Source organism: Phaseolus vulgaris, chromosome 8 (assembly GCF_051622355.1).
Source record: "Phaseolus vulgaris cultivar YP4 chromosome 8, ASM5162235v1, whole genome shotgun sequence".
In the NCBI taxonomy this organism is placed as follows: Eukaryota; Viridiplantae; Streptophyta; class Magnoliopsida; order Fabales; family Fabaceae; genus Phaseolus; species Phaseolus vulgaris.
Genome location: NC_143505.1, coordinates 15,850,860 through 15,866,391, shown reverse-complemented (window position 1 = coordinate 15,866,391; position 15,532 = coordinate 15,850,860). Strand labels below are relative to the sequence as shown.

The 15,532-nt window shown below is 33.3% G+C and overlaps 1 protein-coding gene across 1 annotated transcript; it reads left to right on the top strand.

The window, feature by feature from the left end:
- The first annotated feature begins 10,727 nt into the window (after positions 1–10,727).
- Positions 10,728–13,429, top strand: LOC137825700 (laccase-17). Its single transcript, XM_068631437.2, has 6 exons — positions 10,728–10,918; positions 11,017–11,168; positions 11,292–11,536; positions 11,630–11,758; positions 11,946–12,920; positions 13,033–13,429. Exons 1-6 carry the CDS (start codon positions 10,814–10,816, stop codon positions 13,161–13,163), a joined length of 1,737 nt encoding a protein of 578 aa, XP_068487538.1. The 5' UTR covers positions 10,728–10,813; the 3' UTR covers positions 13,164–13,429.
- The last annotated feature ends 2,103 nt before the right edge of the window (positions 13,430–15,532 follow it).

Here is a 15,532-nt window from a genome sequence, read left to right as displayed (position 1 = left end):
GAAAGCATTCACTCATTCAATAATATGAGCTTTTCAGGATGCAACCTGAAGAAACCATTGCTGATGTACAAAAGAGATTTACCCACATTGTAAATCATCTTACTGGACTGGGAAAAGAGTTTGACAAAGAAGAGCTCAATATAAAGGTGTTGAAATGTCTTGATAGGAGCTAGCAACCTAAAGTAACTGCAATCTCAGGAAGCCGAGACCTGTCAAAGCTGTCCACTGCTGCATTGTTTGGAAAATTAATGGAGCTTGAGTTGAAGCTCAAAAGGCTTAAAGAGCAAGAAACAGTGGAAAAGAAAACTAAGGGACTTGAATTGAAAGCAAGTGTACAAAATGATATCAGTGAGGAGGCAGAAGATGCTGAACATGATGAAACAATAAGTCTACTCACAAAAAGGTTCAGCAGATTCCTAAAGAAGAAAGACATAAATAGGACTCAACAGAAAAGAAGGTATCCTAAACCGAATGAATCTAATTCTTCTAACTATACTTGCTTTGGTTGTGGTAAAACAAGACATATTAAGATGGATTGTCCAAACAATCAAACTAAAGAAAAACCAGCCAACAAGAAGGTTGAAAGAAGTAAGGGGAGAAGAGCTTACATCTCTTGGGAAGAGAATGAAGTGTCTTCAACAAGTAGCTCTTCAACAGAGAGTGAAGAAATCAATCTGTGTTTCATGATGAAAGATGAAGGATCAATATAGATTCAGTTAGTGACTTCTCCATGGAATCTAACAATTATGATCAACTGTTGGTTGCTTTCAAAGAAACGCATGATGAGGCAAATATGTTAGCTGTTATATGCAGTAAATTGCAAAAAGTAAATAATGTACTTGCACCTAAGGTAAAATCTCTTGAGGAAGAACTGCATAAGGCTAAAACTGATCTTGTAAGTCTTGAATTGACATGTTTGCATGCTTCCATAAAGAATGTGAAAACTGTAAAAAGCTTGAAAAACAAGTTGAGTATTTGCTGAAAACTTTATCCAATTTCACTAAAGGTAGAGATATTCTTGAGTCTCTTCTAGGTTCACCAAAATGTTGTTTTCAACAAAAATGGAATTGACTATAATCTTGGAAAAGTAAACAATGTTAAAAAGCTTTCAAGTTTTTTTGTTCCAACAAAAACTAGTTTTTCATCTTTCAACAATGGCAAAAAGGCATATTCTGTTACTTGCTTTTATTGTATGAAATATGGGCATACTTCTAGGACATGCATTGTTAGGAAATACCTTGTTCCTAAAAGCTTGGCCAAATGGCTTCCAAAGGAGAGGTATTAATCTCTGCTGGACCCTAGACTAAAAAGGGTACCATGTGTATTATTTCTGTTTTGTTTTGCAGAAAAGCAGCAAGAAAAACAGTGGTATTTGGACAGTGGATGTTCAAAACATATGACTGGTGACCTAACCAAGTTCACAAGCTTAAAACTCAAGGCAGAGGGACATGTCACTTATGGGGACAATAACTGTGGAAGAATCCTAGGAAGATGAACTGTTGGAACTGGAAATTCAACCACCATTGAGAATGTGCTTTATGTGGAAGGACTTAGACATAGTCTTCTAAGTATCAGTCAACTATGTGAAAAAGGGTACAAGGTAAACTTCAAGTCAAATGGGTGCACAATCTCACATGATTCCTCTGGTAAGGTGTTGTTTACTGGTAAACGAGTGAATAACATATATCTCTTGGATATCTTGGAAACTCATTCTGTAAATGAATGTTTTTTGTCTAAAAGTGATGAGTCTTGGCTGTGGCACAGAAGGTTAACTCACATTCACACTAATCACTTGAATAAATTGAAATCCAAGGATCTTGTGTCTGGTTTGCCTAATATAAAATTTCAGGATAACAGGCTCTGTGATGCATGTGTGAAAGGTAAACAAATCAGAACTTCCTTTAAATCAAAGGACATTATTTCTACTAAGAAAGCCTTGGATGTTCTGCATATGGGTCTGTTTGGATCTCTAGAGTTGGTAGCTTGGCTGGAAATTTGTATGCATTGGTTATTGTTGATGATTATTCTAGATATACATGGACTCTCTTTCTTGCTTACAAAAATGATGCTTATAAAGCTTTTAAAAAACTGGCTAAGGTTCTGCAAAATGAAAATGGCTGCTATGTGAAATCTATTCGTAGTGATCACGGGGGTGAGTTTCAAAATGCTAAGTTTGAAAGATTTTGTGAAAAACATGGGATATCACATAGTTTTTCAGCCCCTAGGACTCCCCAGCAAAATGGTGTTGTTGAGAGGAAAAATAGATCACTAGAGGAACTTGCTAGGACTATGTTCAATGAATCCAAGCTTCCTAAATATTTCTAGAAAGATGCAGTCTATACTGCAGCTTATGTGTTAAAAATAACCTTAATTTGGCCTATCCTTAAGAAAACACCTTATGAGCTATATAAGGATAGAAAACCTAGTGTAAGTCATCTTAGAGTGTTTGGATGTAAATGCTTTGTATTGAATAATGGCAAAGAGAATTTGGGAAAATTTGATGGAAAATCTGATGAAGGAATTCATATTGGCTATGCTTTGAATGATCATGCTTATAGGGTTTTCAATAAAAGATTGCTCACAGTGGAAGAATCAATGCATGTTGTATTTGATGAAACTCATAATTGCATACCAAAATCTGTTACAGATGACTTAGAATGTGATGATTTAAAATCTGTTTTACATAAAAATGAGTTTATTCATATAGATGATGTTGACTCACATGTTGTCAAAGAACCTACTGTTTCTGCAGATTTACCAAGAGAATGGAAGACCCCAAGAGATCTCACCCTTGATAATATCATTGGAAATACTGAAAAAAGTGTTTCAACTAGGAATTCTCTAAATAATCTGTGTGAGACAATGACATTTGTTTCACAAGAGGAACCTAAAAATCTGAATGAAGCTCTCAAGGACAACAACTGGATTCTGGCTATGCAAGAGGAACTGAATCAGTTTACTCTGAATGAGGTATGGTCACTTGTTCCTAGAATACCTAAAATGAACATCATTGGAACAAAGTGGATATTCAAAAACAAGATGGATGAGCATGGGGTGATTACCAGAAATAAAGTCAGACTTGTGGCTAAAGGGTATAACCAAGAAGAGGGAATATATTATGATGAAACATATGCACCAGTGGCTCGACTTGAAGCTTTCAGACTTCTCCTTGCTTTTTCCTGCATAAAAGGGTTCAAGTTATTCCAAATGGATGTGAAAAGTGCCTTCTTGAATGGTTATATCAATGAAGTATTTGTTTCACAGCCCCCAGGATTTGAAGACCATCAACATCCAGAATATGTATTCAAACTCAAGAAAGCTCTCTATGGGCTTAAGCAAGCCCCTAGAGAATGGTATGAGAGGTTGAGTGATTTTCTGACCTCACAAGGCTATGACAGAGGCACATCAGATAAAACTTTGTTCATTAAGAAGAAAGAGGATGACACAATTCTAGTTCAAGTCTATGTGGATGATATCATATTTGGGTCAAACAATGAAGAATTGTGTGAAACATTTGTGGAAATCATGAAGAGTGAGTTTGAAATGTCTATGGTGGGTGAGTCGAATTATTTTCTAGGCTTGCAGGTCAAACAACTCAAGGATGACATATTCTTAAATCAAGCTAAGTATTGCAAGGATCTACTGAGAAAATTTGGAATAAACAAGTGCAAACCAATCAACATACCTTTCTCAACTAGCTGCCATTTAGATCATGATATTGCTGGAAATTCTGTTGATGAGACTAAGTACAGAGGGCTTATAGGGTCCTTATTGTATCTCACTGCCAGCAGACCTGACATAATGTTTGCAGTGTGCATGTGTGCTCGTTTCCAATCTACTCCAAAAGAATCACATTTCAATGTTGCTAAAAGGATTCTAAAATATCTACAAGGAACAAAAGAAGTTGGCTTGTGGTATCCAGGTAATATTTCATTAAGCTTGACTGGTTACTCTGATTCAGACTTTGCAGGTTGCAAGATTGATAAAAAGAGCACCAGTGGCACCTGTCACTTGCTTGGATCAAGCTTGATCTCATGCAATGCAAAAAGCAGGCCTATGTTGCTCTCTCTACTGTTGAAACAGAGTACATTGTTGCAGGGAGTTGTTGTGCTCAAACCCTATGGCTAAGGCAGCAATTAAATGACTTTGGTATCTTGCTTAATATATACCTTTGCTATGTGATAATACTAGGGTCATCAATTTAACTAAAAATCCTATTATGCATTCAAGGACAAAACATATTGAAATAAGACATCACTTTCTAAGAGAACATATATCAAATGGAACATGTGAAATTAAATTCATTGGCGCTGATTTGCAACTTGCAGATTTGTTTACAAAACCCTTGGCCAAAGATAGGTTTAATTTTCTGCTAAATGAATTGGGTATTATAAATGTTAATTGTCCACTGCAGTAAAAAATAAATTTGTTTATTATCAATTAAATGTATTTATTTTTCTTGATTTTGGTGTACATTGATGACTAGGAGAGAAAAACATAAATATCTGCTCTTTGACTGATTGACTGACATAATGGGTATTAACCACCGTATCTTTGACAGTTTTGGTCATGTCTTGTAACTGATTTCATGCATTGGCTGCTTAATTGAGGTGTGATATGTATGCATCGTGATTCAAAATATTTCCTACCCCTTTTCAAAGATACTCTACACATATACAGAGAACAAAATCCTCGTGTATCTCTGCTCTAAACCGCTTCATCAAAATATCAATGTTTCTCTATATAAATTTGTTTTAAAACATTGTTATTTCTCACCATTCACCACTTGACTCAAACCTTGTAAGGTAATGTCTTTCTTTTATTATTTGTTGCTACATGTTGTTCACTCCACACTAATATGTCTTCAAGTTAATTGATGTGCAGATTTAAAACTGGTTCAACAATGGCTTCTTCTTAACGGCAGAAAAAGAAGAATCAGGAAAAACACAACAATTCTCAAGAGGTACTAGAGAATTGGTTTGCTGGAGATGAAGAAGGGATTACTGCTTACATACACGAGATGAGTAGAAAGCAAATCAACATACCTAAGGTTTTAGAATTCTCCTGGCTGAAAACTGAGAAATTGGTTGAAACCAGATCTGCATTGAAGCATAAAAAACTGAAGCAGTTCCTAGAGATGATTGGTAATGTATATCCTGACCTGGTTAAGGTCTTTTACACAAATTTAACTCTGGATGGGAAGAACCTTGTGTCCTATGTGAAAGGCATCAAGATGAAAGTCACAAATGATGTGTGGAATTCAGTGGCTGGAATCAAATATTCTGGTTTGAAGGTTGGAAAAGGGAACACAAATGGGATTCAAGAGTTCAACAAAATCCAATACTACAGGAGCTGTGTAAGAAATCCAGCTCAGAGTGTCAACAGGTTCCATGCAAGTAATCTGACTTTAACTCCAAGATTAGTTGCCTACATCATTGCATGGCAACTCATTCCTAGAGGCACTAATCATGTTGTCTTACATGAAGAGGATTTAATCCTCCTTTATTGCATCATGAATCTAATCAAAGTTAACTGGGTGTACATTATCATGGAGCATATGTTGAAATCAAAAAGGTTAACTGATTACAGATTTCCTTATGCTATTCTTGTGTCAAAATTAATTGATCATTTTGGTATTGACACTACTAATGAGAGGAATGAGACCATCAAAGTTGTGAGTGAGATTGATAATTCAACTCTCCTAAAGATGGGATTTCACAAAGTAGATGATTGTTGGGTGTTTCTCAAAAGCAAGACTCACAAGGAGGAACGTGGAGGTTCAAACCTCAACAATAATGAGGGAGATGATGTAGTGCTTATGGAAGATGATACTGTGCAAGCTGCTGAACAATCTTGCTATGAAGTTCACCACACTTCATCACACAGGATGGAGTCCCCTGCTGACCATGCTAGGATTGAAAGAATGAGATCTCCTTCTACAAAATACATAGGAGGATCACCAGAACCACAATCAATGAATGAAGATGTTGTTGCAACTCACCACAATGCTCTTGTTGCCTATCAAGCTCCAAAATACAGAGGTGAACCCATTTCCATGTTTGAGAGGCAAGTCCTGTCTCAACTTGATGCACTGTCAGAGGAACAAAAGACCTATTTCGAGGCAACTCAAGCCAGGTTCCAGCATCTCGATCATCAAATTGAAGGTGTTCAGGTGCAGTTGGCAGAACTGTACTACAAGGAGTAGAAATGCCTTGTCTTTATGCTTACCTTTTCCCTAGTTTATGTTTCTGTAATCTGTTGAACAATTTATATTGGTTTTCTGGACTGTTATGTTTGGCTTTCATCTGGTTTTATATTTTTCTATGCTAAAATGTTGTTTGATGAATCCAAAGGGGGAGAAAAATAGCTCACCATGCTAGGTGATACGGGGAGTTACACTCTGTGCCTTAAATATGGTTTATGTTGTGATCACTTTCAACTTTTGTATTTTTGGTATTTGGTGCAGTACAGGTGTTGATCTCTCTTCAAAGCAACTGAGCAATGGGATTTTGTCTCCATCAAATAGGGGGGGATTGTTGAAGATGGATGTTGCCCCTTCAAGACAATGTGTTTGATGAAGACATTTGTGTATTTCGCTTTGAAGCTTGTATTTGTTTTTGAGGTTGTCCTAGGTATATATTAGTGGTTGTTTAAAGTGAGCTTTTTGCCTCTGACCCACCTCTTCACCCTTAACCATGTGATAAGAGCAAGCACAAAGTTTTCTAAGAATGTTTTTCACATGGTTTACCAAAATACTCTTTATTGCACAGAAAGTGAATCTATTCTTTTTTAAATAAATAAATTGTTTCTTAAACTGATGGTTTGCTAAAAGTTTTTGGTAACCCGAGTTTGTGTATCAAGAATCTTGATTTAGTCTTCATTCTATCAAAACGAATGAGTTTCATCTATTCAAATATCTCTAGTTATCTTTTTGAAAATGAATATGTTCTTCCTTAAATGAATAGATTGTTTTTAGTCTGGTGCCTAACTCTTAAGAGTTTTCCACACTTTATCTTTGCACCAAGAAGCTTGACTTAAATCTCTTGTAACCAAGCTACATCCTTTCTAAAACTCTCTTTGCTTTTGAAAATAAATCTATTCATTTTATTTTCAATCTGTTCTTTTTATAACTGCTTTAACTGGTTTTTTAAAAAGACTGTTATAAAATGTTTCTTATAAAAGGAGAGTTGGTTCTGACTTAAAAAAGAGAGTTGAGAAAACAAGTTTTATAACTGAGATTGAGTATTTTCAAAGAATCAGTACATGTTCTTAAAAGATTTTTGAAAATGAGAAACTGTGTTTGTTCTTGCTTGGTTCTAAGGCTTGGTTGGAGGTGCTGACTGTGCGTGCAATCTGTTCTACTGGTCTAAGTCAGATTTCTGCATTCTCTTTCCAGGTGTATTCATTTCATCTTTCATTTATTTGTAAAGTGTGATTGTAAGACTCTTCTTGACAGGGTTTCTTGAAGAGTTGTGTGTGCTGGAATAGAGTTTTTCAGCAAGGTGTGCCATGTTCTTGTAGGATTCAAGAACAATGGTTGTGTAATTGTTTTGAACTGTGTTTTAGTGATTTCACATTGAATTAGGTGAGACTGTATGTAGCTCATTTACAAACAACCGCATTTGTAAATCAAAGCGCTTGATTTACAAATGCGATTTTTACGTTTAGCCGCATTTATAAATCAAATTAATTTTAAAAATGTCACCGCGTTTTTTACGAATGCGTTTAAGCGCAAAACCACACTAAATAAAGAACATTCTTTTCTTCATTTTGCACTAGTGTATGGAGGGCGTTCCTATAAACATACTACCTTCTAGAATTAATTTAATTAGGAGATGGATAAACATTACTAATACACTTTGTCTGTTATGCCAGTTATGCCAAAAATCACTGCAACATTTATTTTTAGAATTTAGGGTTGCTTTTTCAGCCTGAAAGACATGTTGTAGGTGGGTGGATATTCACTTAATTCAACATAATAACCTCATTCAACATTTTATAGAGTTTTAACTTACAAACTTGACAAAAAATCAAAATGAAGTCTCGAAAACTGTGGCTATCTTTGATTTGGAGTATTTATTAGAATCAACGGAATAAAGTGGTTTTTAGAGATGATACATATGGTAAAACTAAAAACTTGGTTGTGGTGAAATATAAACAGGAAAGTGGTTTTGTCTTTCTCAAATTGGATATTGTGTCCAATATCTGCATAAAACAATTAAATAAGCCTCATTGTATGGTGACACATCTTCATGAATTTCTCTTTAGGCGACTTAGGGGTTTGGAAGGTACATGGGTACAGATTCTGTAACAAATTTTTGCAAAAGAAAAAAAAATCAAACAACTATTCAATGTATGCGAATAGATGTACCATGGTTTTATACATAAACTCTAGTATCTATTGGTTATGTCTGCTACATGCATTTGTTTTTGTCCTCCATTCAGTTTTGGTTAGTGGCACGTACTCATGATTTTTTCTTGAGCTGGCTGACGGGTATGGAAGGTATATGTTATGTGCAGATTAAGCAGTAGTAAAGCAAGGTGTTTAAAATTGGTTTATTTGAAAAAAAAAATTAAAAACATCAACATTTAATCTTTTCACCTTTTTATTCAATTGTATTTGTAACTTATGTTATAAAAAAACCTTGCTTTCAATTGTTCGGCCTTCTAATTATGAAATATACACTTTATCTCCTGCTCAAAAGATCTTTGGCTTACGTCAAGTGGTACAATATTTGTGGTTTTTTTTATTACTAAGGAGCATTTCACAGTCAAATAAGTTTGTTAAATTCCAAATATTTATGAATCTAATGGTTTGTACTATATTCTATTAATCTTGAAATCATTTAAAGTTACCAGAATATGAAATTGTACGGGTAACAGGTGGAATAGGATATTCGAGTGAAATTGAAGCTTTAATCATTTAACACTAAAAAATGAAGACATTTTAGGTCATAGAGTTGCAACAACGAGACAAGTCAAACAACATTAGGTACCATACTATGCGGTAACTATAAATGGCAAAAGTTGGTAATTTTAGTTAGTTTTTATTCCTTTTATATTTTCGACCAAGACTAAAACCTGCACCATACATTCTTTCATAAAATTGGACTAATTAATGATTGAACTGTTAAAATATTATTTTACTACTAACTGATGTAATATTTGAATTATATAATTAAGTTGGCAATAAATATTTTTTTAAGATTATATAATATTTATAGAATAATTAAATTAAATATTATAAGCTTTACATTATACGAGACAAAAATAATCAACAACAAAAGATTGAAATATAATTTCATATATATGTGAACTTGGTCAAGATATTTTAAAATAAATTTTGAAAAGTTATATTTTAAAAAATAATTCAAACTAGTTTTTATTTCTCTCGGTTTGTATTATTTATGATCGATTTATATTATTTATTATTTATGAGTAGTTGTTTCTTCCTATATCATACTTTTTGTGATACATCCATATTTTTTTAAATATCAAAAATATTTTTTATTTTATTAACGTTTTTCCTTTTGGAATGACTGATTTAGAAAATTTTTGAATTATAGAATTTAGAAGTTGTTTTTGGATTGAGAATACCACCTGAATTTCATAATCCAGATTGGAAAATTTAAAATATTTTTTTTTGGATAAAATGATATTTTTACCTTATCATGAGGTGTAAAAAAAGCTATGATGGTACAGGAAAAAAAAAACCTTTACGAAATTATTGTGTTTTCTTGTCATTAGTGTAAAATATATATCATTTTAGTGATGATTAATTTGATTAGGATGTAAAGCAGCTGCTTTCTATTCATTGCTTACCATGGTCATTATGTATTGAAATAGTGATTTGAAACTCAAAAGTAAGAAAAGAAAATTCCAAATATAAACATTTATCGTAAATATTTTGACAAATTTAATAGTAATGAGTTGTACCAAGCTTCAGTTTAGTGCCGTTTTAACAAATCAGAGGATAAACAATAATTTATTCATAAGCAATACTTTTTATTGTGAGTAATATATCGAAACTGCATTTCAGTAAAATTGAATATATAGTCAATTTGGAAATGAAACGTGTCTTTTACTAACTTGTTAAAATCAATGAAATGAAAAAGTAAATTATTAGGATGGTGTAGTGTATTTATTATTAGCATATAACTAATGATTTAATTGATCACAAAGAGACCAAACTAAGTTAATAATTTTCTTGTTGTTTTATATTTCCGTGCACACGAGAGAGGCCACACCTAAGGCTTGTTGTGTAATTGAAGAAAATGGCTTCAATTAATCATTCCCGTGAAAATTAGACTTCTGTTTTTAGTGTAAAAACCTATAACACTGATATATGACCTGAACTTAGAAAATGACATACTATAAAGGAACATTCTTACTTCGGAAACAAGAATATTAGTTGAGAAAGTTACATTTGACCAAGGATATGTCCTCTATCATCAATTCACTTCCTCTCACATGTCATCTTCCATGTACAGAAATACTATTGGATTTACAAGAAGAAATATATTTTAAGGTGTTGGATTTGCAGAAGAAGAAGGTCAAAGTAATATTGAATGGCTTTGACACTACTCTTAAGTAGTTCTAACAACTATTGTGGTTAAAATACAGCGACATTGATTCAGCTTCTCCTAGAATCAGGTCATGTTGCACCACCTAATCACATCCTTCAGCTGAATCCCTCCTATAAATACGAAATTCCATTTTCTCCCATTTCATAAATTCTAAGTTCAAACACCTACCAATAACCAAGAGTTTTGCAGATTGCCAGATAATCAAGCTTTACACATTAAGCCAAAGTATGGGTGTTTCTCTTGTGCAAATCCCAGTTTTCCTTGTGCTGTTGATAAATTTGTGCATGTTTGAGGTTTCTCTGGGTGGCAGTACGAGACACTACCATTTTGAAGTACTTCCTTATAACACTCATTTTACATTATTATTGACTTGTTTTATGTTCCTATGTTGGGTCTGTGAGTGAGAAATTTATTTAATATGCTGACACAGATACGGCACCAAAATGTGACAAGACTGTGCCACACAAAGAGCATGGTGACAGTGAATGGGCAGTTTCCAGGACCTCGCATTGTGGCAAGGGAGGGAGATCGTCTTCTTATCAAAGTGACTAACCATGTGCCCAACAATATCACCATTCACTGGTAAATAACTGTGTTTTGAGATCAGAAAAGAAAATGTTGTGTAATTGTAGTAACCTTAATATATATGATTTCAACATGGCATGCCAATAATATGCTAAAAACTTGGTTTGGTTTGAAAACCAGGCATGGTATTCGACAGCTTCGATCAGGGTGGGCTGATGGGCCAGCATATGTGACTCAATGCCCCATCCAAACTGGTCAAACTTATGTTTACAATTACACCATTACTGGCCAAAGGGGAACACTGTTTTGGCATGCCCATATATCATGGCTAAGAGCAAGTCTTTATGGTCCTCTCATCATTCTTCCCAAGCTCAATGCTCAATATCCTTTTGCTAAACCCCACAAGGAAGTTCCTATGGTGTTTGGTGAGGAAATCACTATACAAAAAATCAAATCAACCTTTTCCTAATTTCATAATTTGCATAAGCTAATCATGCTTTCACATAATATCCTTTTAGGAGAATGGTGGAATGTAGATCCTGAGGCAGTCGTAACCCAGGCCACGCAAACTGGTGGAGGGCCAAATGTCTCTGATGCATACACAATTAATGGATTTCCAGGGCCATTGTACAACTGCTCTCGCAAAGGTATCACATTCTAATCAATCTAAATGTTACATAATTAATGTTACAACACAATTAAATAATCATCACAATAGTCCCTGGAAGGAAAGAAAGAAAAACGTGCACTACACTATTGTTTGTAAGATCTCATGCATAGAAATGTTATCTACAGCCAATATCTTGATTCTTTGTAAGATCTGATTGTTCACAGATACATTCAAGCTGAAGGTGAAGCCAGGGAAGATTTACCTTTTACGATTCATCAACGCAGCACTTAATGATGAGCTATTTTTCAGCATTGCAAATCACACACTCACAGTTGTCGAAGCAGATGCAGTTTATGTGAAGCCTTTCACCACCAATACCCTCCTTATTGCTCCTGGACAAACCACTAATGTTCTTCTGAAAACAAAGTCTCACTATCCCAACGCCACATTTCTCATGACTGCTAGACCGTATGCCACTGGCCTTGGCACTTTTGACAACTCAACTGTGGCTGCCATATTGGAATACAAAACCCCACAAAATGCTCATCATTCAACTGCTTCACTTAAAAAGCTTCCCCTCCTCAAACCTATTCTCCCTGCACTCAACGACACCACTTTTGCCACAAAATTCACCAACAAACTCCGCAGCTTAGCAAGTGCTCAGTTTCCAGCCAATGTACCCCAGAAAGTTGATAAACACTTTTTCTTTACAGTGAGCCTTGGCACAACTCCCTGCCAGAAAAACCAAACTTGTCAAGGACCCACCAATACAACAAAGTTTTCAGCATCAGTGAACAATGTGTCTTATATACAACCAACCACTGCTCTTCTTCAAGCACACTTCTTTGGGCAATCCAATGGAGTTTACACCACAGACTTCCCTACCAAACCATTGGTTCCATTCAACTATACTGGGACCCCTCCAAACAACACTATGGTGAGCAATGGAACAAAGGTGGTGGTTCTTCCCTTCAACACAAGTGTAGAGCTTGTGATGCAGGACACCAGCATTCTTGGTGCTGAAAGTCACCCTCTCCATTTGCATGGCTTTAACTTCTTTGTTGTTGGTCAAGGTTTTGGGAACTATGACCCAAATAAGGACCCAGCAAAGTTCAATGTTGTTGATCCTGTTGAAAGAAACACAGTTGGAGTCCCTTCTGGTGGATGGGTTGCTATCAGATTCTTAGCAGATAATCCAGGTCGGTTACATCATTAAATTTTCATTTTAGTTCAAAAACTAGTTTGATTCATTTTGATAAATTATTAAAATATAAAAAGAGAATGAAATGTAATTAAATTGTATGTGTGCAGGGGTATGGTTCATGCATTGTCACTTGGAAGTGCACACAACCTGGGGACTTAAGATGGCCTGGCTTGTCTTGGATGGAAAGCTCCCAAATCAGAAGTTGTTTCCACCGCCAGCTGATCTTCCCAAATGTTAACAAAGCCTAAATTTCTTCAATTCCTTTCATCATTCTGCCTCCTTTCTTGTTTCAACACCAGCAATTGCTTCTAACCAGTTGCTTTCATTTTATTTTTTTCATTTTTGAGAGAAAAGAGTGGAGGATTGACTTGAGTTTAATCTTGAGGTTGAGTGTGATTTTTTCCTTTTCTTAAGATCAGAGATTTATTTATACACGGCGCCTTATCGACAAAATTGTAATTCATCCCTTTTAATGAAAATTCTTCATGAGAAGTGTACAACTAATTTGTTTCTTCGTTGTACTACATAGTCAACTTACACGAACCAAACACCAACTAGAAGATCGTTGAACATTGTTCTACTTACCAAAAGTATTAAAAAAAAAAGCAAAAAATTATTCCACACACTAAAATAAATATTACTTTAGGCAATAACATAAAACCATGACCTAAAGCATAAAAATGGTAGACTAAAGTTTAGACAACGACTTTTTAACTGTGACCGTTTGTAATAGCCAACCGTTTTTATAAAGACAACAATTTTAAAATCGTTGCCTAAAATCTTTATAACAACCACAATTTTAAAAGCGTTGTTTAAAGTTTTCACAAAAATAACAATACATTTTTTAATTTTAGAGGAATTACTCATCTATGAGACATAGACATGAATACAGATACGGTACGAACACAAAGATACTGCTAAATTGAAAAATATAGAACACGGAACAAGACATATATATATATATATATATCATATACATATATATATATATCATATACATATATATATATATATATCATATATATATATATATATCATATATATATATATATCATATACATATATATATATATCATATACATATATATATATATATATATATATATATCATATACATACACGTATTATTAAAATGTACTAATATACTTCCTAATATGAAAAAAATTAAAAGAAACATTTATAAAAAAGTAAAACAAAAGATAAACTTATTTAAATTATAATGTTTGAATATTATATTTGTTCATCCTCATTGAAAAATACAATTTCTAATTCTGTTTCATCAATAGATAAACTAGCAATCTCAAGAAGTTCATTGTTATCAAATGAAAAACCATCTCTTGCAATATCCCACAATTTAGTTTTCTCTTTTTTGTCTTTTGAGGAATTTCTTAAGAGAAGGTGAAGATTACAACAGACAAATACTAGATCCTTTGCCCTTTTAGATGTCATATTATTTCTTTTAAGAGAATGTATGAAAGAGTAGGTACGCTAATTTCTTTCACAACAAGAAGAAGAACATGCTTGTCCAAGTTGTTAGAATTACTGGCCTAAACAAGAGGGGGTGGGGGTGGACTTGTGAGAGTAGAATGAAAATTTCTAAAAAAATCAACCAATTGATTTTCTGTTCAATTGGATAAAAGTTCAGTTTTAATGTTCTTTACAAAAATTCAATTAGTTGTTTTCTCGAAACAACAAGTTGTTTATACTAGCAGAGAAAGAACAATGATTAAAACAATATATAAGAGAAGGGATAGAGATAGAGGTTTATACTGGTTCACTCTTAACCAATAGCTACATCCAGTTCTCAGCTAACCATTGAGAATTCACTATGCAATCAAACCTAGATTACAAAACACACACCAAGAGTGTGAACCCTTCAAGAACAAACACCACTCCTTGGCAACACCACAACTCTCAGAATTTCTGAAACTGCCTTACACCAACACACAAAATTACAATGTTCAAAGTGAAAAAAATAGAATATACTTGGGTTTTACAAAGTAGAAGAAGAAAAGTATACAAACACCCAGTCTTACATTAACTAGTTATATTTATATAATCACACACATATTTATCTTTAAGTGGTTATATTTACATAATCATTAAATATTTATCATTAAGTCGTTATATTTACATAACCATAAATATTTATCATTAAGTGATTATATTTATATAATCATAAAATATTTAACATAACCATCAAAATCTTTATCATTAACTAGTTGTATTTACATAATCATACAAATATTTATCTTTAAGTGGTATATTTACATGATTATAAAAATATTTATCAGTAATTGGTTATATTTATATAATCTTAACAATATTTATCAATAACTAGTTATATTTATTTAAGGTTATTTAAAACCCTATAATTAAATATAAATTATTGTTATTTATTTAAATTTTTTTTTAATTTTTTTTTTTAATATGATTATTATAAAAAAATATTATTTTTAATATTTTATTTTTTTAAGTAAAAGTTTGATATTATTTTAAAATATTAATCTTTAATAAAAAATTAATTAAAATTATAAAAATAACTTTATGTTTGTAATTTAAAATAAAGTAAAATAAAAATATAAGATCACACTTTTTGAGTTGAAA

Excerpts from the sequence above, each read along its gene's own strand:
- LOC137825700 (XM_068631437.2), top strand. The coding sequence starts at position 10,814 with ATGGGTGTTTCTCTTGTGCAAATCCCAGTTTTCCTTGTGCTGTTGATA. Across the intron at positions 10,919-11,016 it reads CGAGACACTACCATTTTGAA|ATACGGCACCAAAATGTGAC; the intron begins GTACTTCCTTAT and ends ATGCTGACACAG. Across the intron at positions 11,537-11,629 it reads GGAAGTTCCTATGGTGTTTG|GAGAATGGTGGAATGTAGAT; the intron begins GTGAGGAAATCA and ends ATATCCTTTTAG.